The 9,809-nt window shown below is 48.7% G+C and overlaps 1 protein-coding gene across 2 annotated transcripts; it reads left to right on the plus strand.

Annotated features, from left to right (window-relative positions):
* Positions 1–242: 242 nt before the first annotated feature.
* Positions 243–3,649, plus strand: LOC129515282 (T-cell surface glycoprotein CD1a-like). 2 transcript variants are annotated; one of them, XM_055334092.1, is made up of 6 exons: positions 243–422; positions 870–1,136; positions 1,826–2,104; positions 2,303–2,581; positions 2,916–3,006; positions 3,151–3,649. In XM_055334092.1, exons 1-6 carry the CDS (start codon positions 356–358, stop codon positions 3,245–3,247), a joined length of 1,080 nt encoding a protein of 359 aa, XP_055190067.1. In that variant the 5' UTR covers positions 243–355; the 3' UTR covers positions 3,248–3,649. The 2 variants fall into 2 exon arrangements, with proteins under 2 accessions (XP_055190067.1, XP_055190068.1); XM_055334093.1 differs by lacking the exon at positions 3,151–3,649 and having other exon boundaries at positions 2,303–2,615; positions 2,916–2,985.
* Positions 3,650–9,809: the final 6,160 nt, after the last annotated feature.

The following is a 9,809-nucleotide window of genomic DNA, read 5'->3' on the forward strand; positions in this document are numbered from 1 at the left end:
GAGCTGGGTGTTTTCCTGGGTTACTGTCTGGGTGAGAAGAAAGGGCTGAGAGGTGGGGCCACTTTTCCAGGCCACACAGGACTTGTTCTGTATCATCTGAATCAGGGGGCGGGGGCGGGATGGACGCTGGTGACAGGGAGAAGCTGGAGGCCGGAGGGGAGGCAGAGCAGGAGGGGAAGTGAGACTGAGTAGGTGTCCAGGGCTGAGGGAGGAGCACATTTGCATTGTCGCAGAGACTCAGGGAAGGGTTGTGTGTGTGGAGAGGAAGTCAGAGGAGAGGGGCTGGGAGGGGGTCGGTGTGTGAGGACAGACATCAAAGAGAGACTTTGCAAGAGAAAGAACATCTGCAAACAAGATGCTGTTCCTGCAACTTGTGCTGTTGGCGGTTCTCCTCCCTGGGGGTGACAGCGAAGATGAAGATGGTGAGAGCTCGGGTCCTGTCTAATGGCTACAGGACCAGAGAGTGTGAGTGTGTGTGTGTGTGTGTGATTCTGAGTCTGTATACTTGTGTGTATGTGTTTCTTTGTAAGTTCTTTTGTGTTAGTGTGTTTGTGCATATGTCCTGTGCAATTGTCCCTGAGTGTGTGCAGGGGTGGTGTGGGTGTGTGGGTTCCCCAGCACAGACAGACCTGGGCATGGAGAGAGTCAGCCTGCTTCCTTCCTGAGCATCCTCGGCCCCAGGGCCCTGTGCTCTCCTGAAGGATGGGTGCGAGGCTCGGGCTCGGGCTCGGGGGCAGCATGTGTCTCCTGAGACGCCTATGGCTTCTCTGTCCTCCAGATTTTGGGTCCCGTCCCCGGCCCCGTAGTCTCCACTCCCTCTCCTTCCCAATGTCCTCCTCTTCCTCAGCTTATCTGTCCTTTTCCCACAGATTCCCAAGAACCAGTCTCCTTCCGAGTCATTAGAACCTCATCCCTCTACAACCGTTCCTGGACACAAAATCAAGGCTCAGTTTGGCTGGATGACGTGCAGATTCATGCCTGGGACAATAAGAATCGAACTTTCGTTTTCCGGTGGCCTTGGGCCCAGGGAGATTTAAGCAACGAAGAGCGGATGGAAGCAGATCAGTTATTCTATTCAAACTATATTTTTTATAATCTGGTTTACCATGACCATGTCAACCAATGGCAGCTTGAATGTGAGTTCAGGTACCTACGAGAAGGTGGGATGGAGGTGGCAAATGTATGTGTGTCTGTCCTTGGATCCTTCTTCCTCCAGGAAAGAGGCTCCATTGGCTTCTGAACCTCATGTGTCCCCATCACGAAGCTGAATCCCACCAGTGTGGGCAGAGTGTGGAGCCAGACCCCAATTGTTGAAAAGCTTCACATCTTCTGCTCTGTCCCGCTCTTCTCATTGGCCACAGGCTGGGGTCTCCCGTCCCACTAGTTCTCCCATGACCACCCCTTTCCCTGGCCTCCAACCAGGCAGCTCTGGTCCTCGCTCTGTGACTGACTCCTTGATCTGTGTGCTTTTCTCCCCATCCTATCCCAGCAGCGATGTCTGTCTATGCGACCCTGTCACCCCCTGTGCTCCCTTCACCCTCGGTTGTTTCTAGCCCAGCTCTCCCGCCAAGCCCTTCCCTATTTTATGCCCACATCCTTCATGTCTCTCCTCCAACTTTTGTTCCTTCCTCTATCATTTACCTCTTCCTCTGCTTCCAGCGACCACCACTTCCCCTTTGTGTGAGGCTCCCCTCAAGCCAAACTGTGCTCCATTCCATTCAATCCCCTGAACTTCTCCCTCTACTTCCGCCGTCCATGGCTTCCACTCATGTCATTTCATCTCTTTATTTCCCCCCTGTCCTGTAACTCAGTCATTTCTACCCAGATCCCTTTCAGGTACAGATGGAAATAGGCTGTGAGCTGCACATTGGAGAACCTTTCTCAGGATTCATGAGGTATGCTTATCAAGGTGCAGACCTTATACGTTTCCAGAACACGTCATGGAGGCCATCTCCAAAGGGAGGAAGTAGGGCTCAACAGGCCTCCAGCGTATTCAATCAATACCATGAAGACAATGAATTCATACATGAGCTCATCACTGGCTACTGTCCGCGTTACGTCTCGAGTCTTCTTGATGTGGGGAAGGCGGATCTCCAGCGACAAGGTCAGTCCTGTTCCCTCCCTCCAAGCTTTCTGCATCCTGTGCTCAGAAATCTGCACCATGCCCTCAAATTCAGGGTAAGAGAGAGTCAGGAGGGAGAGGGGGTGATGGTGATGGGCTTCAAGAGGCAGAAAGGTGTGTCTGTCTAACGTGATGTGAGCACCTCCCCTCAGTCTGTGAATCCCTGTCCTGTCTCTGCAGTGAGGCCCGAGGCCTGGCTGTCCACTGGCCCCAGCCCTGGGCCTGGCCGTCTGCTGCTGGTGTGCCACATCTCTGGCTTCTACCCCAAGCCTGTGTGGGTGATGTGGATGCGGGGCGAGCAGGAGCAACAGGGCACCCAGAGAGGTGACGTCCTGCCCCATGCTGATGGGACATGGTACCTTCAGGTGTCCTTGGATGTGAAAGCCAAGGAGGCAGCTGGCCTGTCCTGCCGGGTGAGACACAGCAGTCTAGGAGGCCAGGACATTGTCCTCCACTGGGGTGAGGAAGAGCTGGGACCTGGCTGGGCAACATGGTAAATGGTCATCCATCAGAGCTGGGAGCCTGATGAAACTTTTGGGAATCTAGGGACTCTAGAGCAAAAAAAAGACAATATTAGTAACCAAAGAAATGGAAGAGCTGAGGGTGAGAGTCCTGCAGATGTGGGAGGATGCGGAGGGTTAGGTGGAGTGTCCATCTCTGAGGAGGGATGGGAGAAGTGAAAGGAGGAAGGGCGGTCGGTCAGGGAGAGGGTGACAGGGGCAGAGAGGTTGTGGGCGGTGCAGTTCAACCCGGGGTGAACGGGAAATGACACCCTCTGTGCCCAACCCCACAGAGCAGCCCCACTCCGTGGGCTTGGTCTTCCTGGTGGTGATCGTGCCCCTGGTGCTCCTGGCAGGCCTGGCGTGGTGGCTCTGGAAGCGCTGGTGAGTCTGTGGAGCCCCCTTCCTGCTCTTTCCCACGTGTCTCCCCACCTTTCCGTGTGTCATCAGCCCTCCTGCCGCCCATGCCCTTCCCCCCTGCAGCCTCCCCTCCACCTGCTGCAGGGGGCCTCCTCCTTGTTCCTCCAGGAAAGCCCACTGGAGACCTCAGTGCATGGACTTCCCTTTGGAGCAGGATCTCAGCCGCCCAGGCTCCAGCACTTACCTAAACCCAGCTCAGCACTGACGTCCTGGCACTCCCTGTGGCCAACTCTTCCTTAGTCCTCCCTATGGACCGGTTCTCAGTGTCAGCTCAGCGTGATTTAATGGAATTTCCTGTTCTGATTGGTTCAGTATCTTAAGTCTGAAAATTTAACTCATTGTAAATGATGTCCCAACACCCTCTATCCATTACAGGCATCGTATGTCCCTCCCTCCAGTGGGTCCTCCCTCAGTCAGAAGTGGAGGCAGTCTACATGGTGATAATTTCCACCACTTTAACCTGCATTTTGATAATTCTATTCCTGACCCCCAGGCCTTGCTGCCCCCATTGTGTCCCTTCCCTTCTAATTATTGGATGTTTGACAGCAAAGTCCATGTCTTTTTAGTATTTGTATTCTTGGCAAAGAGAGTCCCTTGTATGGAATATGTCCCCAATAAAATTATGTGTTGAATTTGTTCTAAATTCATAGTTTTTTTTTCTTTTTCTTTTGCTTCCTGACATGGTTGTAGTAGTGGAAATGTTTCATGCCTTTTTTTGTTAATCGTCTTGTCACCTGGCCAAGGGAGTTCATACTTTCTCTGTACCCATTGACTTCTCCAGGGCCTTAGGCTGAAACAAGTTTGCCTGGGAGGGTGTCTATTATTTAACCACAGACACACATTGGATTGGACCCATTGCTCCAAGTATTCTGAATTAAAACTGGAAGGCAGGATGCTTGCTGTGGGGGGGGTGCTCAGGGGCAGCAGCAGAGATGTCACCTATAGGGTCTTGGGCTCAGGTGAGACTCACTGGACCACAGTTTCTGCTTTTGCAAAATCAGCAGAGGATTCCCAGGGACCTAAATGTGATGCCTGAGACGGAGCAGGGCAAGTATGTCCCTGGGGAAAAGGGGTTGCTCCAGGAAAGAGAGCCGGAGCATTGTGGTCAGGGATGAATGGGGACCCAGCAAGGAGCGTGCACACAGTGCCTCCTGGCATTCCCGGCTGCGGAGTTGCAGTCCCGAAGACAGAAACGGAGTGACAGTGAGCCATTGCTCTGGGGGGAAATGAGGGGTTGGGTTCCTGGATCCTCTGTCCACAGCACCTGTGGTCTGATGACCACACAGCCTGGGTAGTCATGGACTATTTCCTGTAGTCACCTATTTCTGTTTCAGGCCAGCTTCTCTAATACGTGTATATATTTGTAAATAGTTAATTGTATGGAGTATTTCCCTGTACTGAATAACCAGCTCAGAAGTGTGTCACATTTCCAAGTTGGGGTACTGTGAGTACCGTGATCTTTGGCTTCAGACCCACAGCTGTACTCTCCACAACGGTTTTAGACACAAACAAACAAGAAGTAGTCATGGTCCCATGAATATAGCTCTTCCCCCCCTTTGTTGTGGCATCATCACAGCATCATAGTGGTTACTTTAGCCTTTCAGGATGGATCCACATAGACTTCAAGTATGTCCTGTTCCTCTTCCTGGATTTACTGCATTGTTGACTCTCGTCCCACAACTCTGCATCAGGAATCTGAGCGAGCTTTACATACTCAAGTATTTTGTCATGAGACACATCCCATCTTCTGCTTGGGAACACCAGTCAGCCCTGTAGCTCTGGGCTGTTTTAAGCACTGATATCACCTAGAAAGAGCACATAAATGCAGAAAATTGGCACCCAAGGGACCATGATCAAGACCCATGTTTACAGTGTGGGAATTAACAGGGGAATCAGAGCGGCACCTGAGGTGGGTGACACGTCAGGCCACTCTTTGTGTCCATGAGGAGTGGTGGGTTCATGTGTCTGGGGCTGCAAATCGATGTCCCCAGGTAGGTCCATCAGCACAGAGTCCACGAATAATGAAATGGATGCTTTGTGACCCATGACCCTCATGGCGGTGCAAGTAGAGACATCCATGGCTACACTTCAGTATCTCTAGATTTCATTAATTAACTCAACAAAACTTTCTCAATTCCTGTCCATGCAGTAGGAATCTTTGAGTGTCAAGTAGTGGACAGGAAAGGTCATCATTGTTTTAGGAGCTTGAATATTTGCTTTCCTGATTTGATCCTGGTTTTCATTTTTGTTCCTCACAAGTTTGTTACCGCAGCAACTTATGCGGGTTGAGCTAGGGGAAAGGGACTTAGTTCTAGTTTGTTTAGGGGCTGAGGGATGGTGACCCAAGGTCAGAGAATGTCCAGAGGGACCATGTGCCTGCTCCCAGCCCTACAAATGTGGGCTTTTCTGGAAAATAACGCACAAAGGAGAGGTGGGAAAGATGAAAATCTGGGAATTGGGAGAGAAAATCATGGGGCTTTTGGAATCTTTTCCATGGATCACATGCTTGGCTGTGGGACCCTGGGTGGCTTAGAGATTGAGTGTCTGCTTTTGGCTCAGGGCATGATCTTGGAGTCCTGGGATCGAGTCCCACATCGGGCTCCCAGGGGGGAGCCTGCTTCTCTGCCTTCCTGTGTCTCTGCCTCTCTCTGTGTCTCATGAATAAATAAATAAATAATTTTTAAAAAGAATGCTTGGCTGTTTCTCTAACTTGCAATCTACCTCGTCTCCCTTGTATGGCCACCATGTGGATTTTGCTTGGTTGACTCCACCCTCATGGGTATCCCTGGGCTCTGATCACCTAGAGGCCATCAGGGGAAAGCATCCTTGACAATGAGACAGGCTGGAGGATGGACAGGTAACCTCCAGGTCAGGCCAATCACCAGATAGATGCCCTTGTATCACACAGAGTGATGATTCAGGGCCAGGCACCCGCTCCAGGTGGCGCACCTGCTGCAGGAGCCTGATTGCTGTGGTCAATGGAGGGGAAAGAGATGCTCTCTCTTGGCCTGGATGATAAGGTCAGGGTATGAAGCCTGAAACAAGTACAATCCATTTTTCAGCACCAGAGAAGCAAGCCCGAGGATGAAGCCTGCCTGCAAGAAGGCAGAGAAATTATACACATGACATTTGCCCAGAGGTTAGACCCCGAGTGTTCTTACTGGAAGAAAGAAAAAGAAAAGAAAAGAAATAGAAAGAAGAGGGTTAAGATGTAAAGGGTGGCCAAGGTAACTGGGTTGGTTATACCTCAATTGGTTACTTCATTTTATCTTTTTATTTTTTTATTTTTTAATTTTTTTTCATTTTATGTTTTTAAAAAGAAAGTAGTTATTGCCCAGAAAAAAAAAGTATTCAAAGATGTGATAATGCTACATTAAACATTAAGTTTTTGTGATTTGCTTCAGTGGAGGTTTTCTGGACCAATCCTGCATTTTCCTTCTGAAATGCTGCATGCCTCATGGGAGGCAGGGCAGGTACGGACGTGAGCATGCGGGTGCGGCTCCCTGGATGCTCCGTGTGCACCAGGCTCCCGGGATCTTCAGGCCGGCCTCTCTGAGAAGTCGTTGGAAGACTTTCTCAGGAGGACCTTCGTTCATGTGGTGTCACAGGCTCTGCTGCACCTGTTAGAGCCGGCGAGGGCCCCCATGGCCCGAGGTGGCCCCCACCTTCCTCCCTGGGCGGCTGGAAAGCTACACGCTGTCCACAGGCACAGTTTTCAGGTGTCATCATCCTCCAGTGAGTCTGAAAACAGCAGCAAACCAAACCAAAGCATCAGAAAAGCAAAGGCAGACAGACCCGCAGAAAGTGTTGGAACTCCCACGACCCTGGGCTCCCCAGTTCCATCAGCCAATGTTTCTTGAAAATATTTCTTTCTTCTTCTTTTTTTACATTTTTTAATAATAAATTTATTTTTTATTTGTGTTCAATTTGCCAACATACAGAATAACATCCAGTGCTCATCCCGTCAAGTTGAAGATATTTCTTAATCTTTTTTTTTGCCTGTTTGTTTTTTTCTTCATGTGACCTTGTCTTGTGACACTCTTACCTGTCTTGCGTATTATCCTGACATCTGGATAAATCCATGTTCTGGGTGTTTTCATGGATTTCTAACAGACTACCGGTCGGGAATCAAGGTGCAGGGTCTGCTGCGGGTTACATGATCCGTGAATACTTATACTCTAGGGTTTCCTATAGACGAAGGGGCAAGCCGGACCACCATGAAATAAGCCGGGAAGTGTCATGGCTTGGCAGTTAAACACTCAACATGCAAAGAGTTTTCATAGATTTCCTTCAGATCCAATGCATCAGTTCATTTATTTGTTACTCAGCTTTTACTATTTATGTGGTAAACATATTCTTCCAGAGAAGTTCCACCATTTACGGGAAGCAGCTCTGTGTGCAGATATTTCAGATATAAAGAGCAGCGTCTGGGTGGCTCAGTTGGTTCAGCATCTGACTCTTGATTTTGGCTCTGGTCAAGATCTCAGGGTCTCAGATCAGGAAACATATTGGGTTCCCAGCTCAGCGGAGAGTCTGTTTGTGATTCTCTTTCTCCCTCTGCCCCTCCCTTGGCATTTGCTTTCTCTCTCTCTCAAATAAATAAATAAATAAATAAATAAATAAATCTTTTTAAAAATAAAGATATAAAAATAATCTCTTCCTCCAAGCTTTCTCTTTTTTTCCCCCCAATGTCTACATGTAATCACCCAAAGTCAAACTTCAGAACTGTTAAATATGCAAATTCAACTATGTCTATATGAAGATCTAATTGACTTTATTAAATGCTGCATGAATCGGGCAGTCCTCCATCTGGCATGCGGGTGGGCACTCAGAGGAGCTGTGAAAAATCGAAAATTTTTGTAGAAAGGTGGGGGTGGCCAGGGAATTAATAGTACAACAGCTTTGGTCCAGGATTCAGGCTTGTTTTCTTGGGGAAAAGCAAGAAGTCTTATCATGCATATGACCTCATCTGCCCGTGGGGGTGGAGAGGACCCAGGTGACAGACTGAACAGTTCTGCTGGAAAGAAAAATTTCCTGCCTGACTGGTTAAGGCCACATTTCTGGGGGAGGTCGAAACTGTAATTCGATTGGGTTTGAAATCCCAGTGTGGGAACTTGGCCTTGTGTCGCCATTTTGGGTCTCTGATTTTCTTTTTTGTAACAATTAGCCTCTCACCTTACCTGAGATGTGATCTAATTTTCATGCATTAAGTACTACTCTCAGCTCCTGCTTGCAGCTCAGTTTTGGCTGCTGCTTATGTAGTAGCTGTAGGTCATGACGTTTTCATTTAGCCTCTGTGATAACAGAGCATGGTTTTGGGTTCATGTTCTTTAGGTTGTTATTTTCCTCATTGCTAGATGTTCCAGGCTAAGGGAGGTCAGTTGCCTGGTGGTTAGCAGCTGTGAACACACATTGAAGCTTTGGAGAGAATACAATGCACCGGAGAGTTGAAGATTGCTACAAGAATTATAAATCGCAACATTTGGAGTTTACTTTTAGTCCTGGTCCCCAAGACCTAAACCAATAAAAATCAGATAAGTCAAAAGAAAGATCCCGAGGAAAGTGTCACCCTTCTAAAGCCACTGGCTTGTTCTTAAGCAACTGAGCTTCAGCTTCGCCAGAAGTGTCCTTCCTGGCCTAGCAGGTGATGTCAGAATTAGCGCAAATAGACTTTGATTAGAGATTTTAGCCAACTTTGCTAAAACTAGGATTTTAGGAACTTTGCTGCACTGCTATTGCTTTCGCAGCAGATTTTGCAGTAATTTAAACAATTAAGGAGCAGTGTTTGATCCCAGTCTCATTTCCGTTTATCCTTAACCAGGGAAATAGGGATCTGCTACACAGAGTCAAGGAGGATCCTATTCAACTCAACAGTATGCATTTAGGGGAGAGACCAATTAGATGGTTTATTTTGCTGGTAAGAAGTTAGGGGCATGGTTAGATTATTTCCTGGCCTGAAATAAATGAAGTCTCTGCTCCCAGCAATGACCTCGGAGATGCAGACCAGGATGCCAGTGCCAGAGTAGAGGGAGTCTACTTGGAGGTCAGCTACCCACCCCCTTCCCAGTCAATTGCATCCAGAGGCCGAGCATTCTACAGTTTCATGGGAGTGTCAGTGGTCAGGAGCACTTGGTTGAGTCCCTGTCATTGGGACAAGGGCTGCCTTCCTCTGCTGATATTTTAGAATACAACTCACCAGGCCCTAGATTGTGACCCACACGTTCTTTGGACTTAGGACGGGGGAAAGCTTCTTCTTCTTTTTAAAAAAATTATCTTCTGTTTGTTTCTTTATTTGATTTTAGAGAGAGTGTGCAAGCAGGGTGCGGGGCATAGGGAGAAGGAGAAAGAGAATCTTGAGGAGGCTCCAGGCTCAGCACGGAGCCCCATGCAGAGCTCAATATCATGAACCGGAGATCGTGACCTGAGCTGAAACCAAGAGTGGGAGGCTTCATGGACCGAGTCACTCAGGTGCCCCAGGACTGAGGAAGCTTTCTTTAACCTGCAGAGGACAGGCTTGAGCATCAGTCATTAGACACTTAGGTCTAACGTCACTTATATCATTGTACCACCTGCGTGAGACAACAGGAGACCAGCAAGAGGTCGTGCACCAATGGAATTTCTAGAATTTGTAAGGTCTTTGTTGAGGATCCTGTGGTTGTCCAGCGAAGTGAGTGCCTTGGTCACTGGAGAGGGTGGAAAGTATACCCCACACGGAAAACACATTTCAACTGTTTGTTGTAGTTGTTCTGGTTTCTTTTCCCAAGACT

Source organism: Nyctereutes procyonoides, unplaced genomic scaffold (assembly GCF_905146905.1).
Source record: "Nyctereutes procyonoides isolate TBG_1078 unplaced genomic scaffold, NYPRO_anot_genome, whole genome shotgun sequence".
NCBI lineage: Eukaryota > Metazoa > Chordata > Mammalia > Carnivora > Canidae > Nyctereutes > Nyctereutes procyonoides.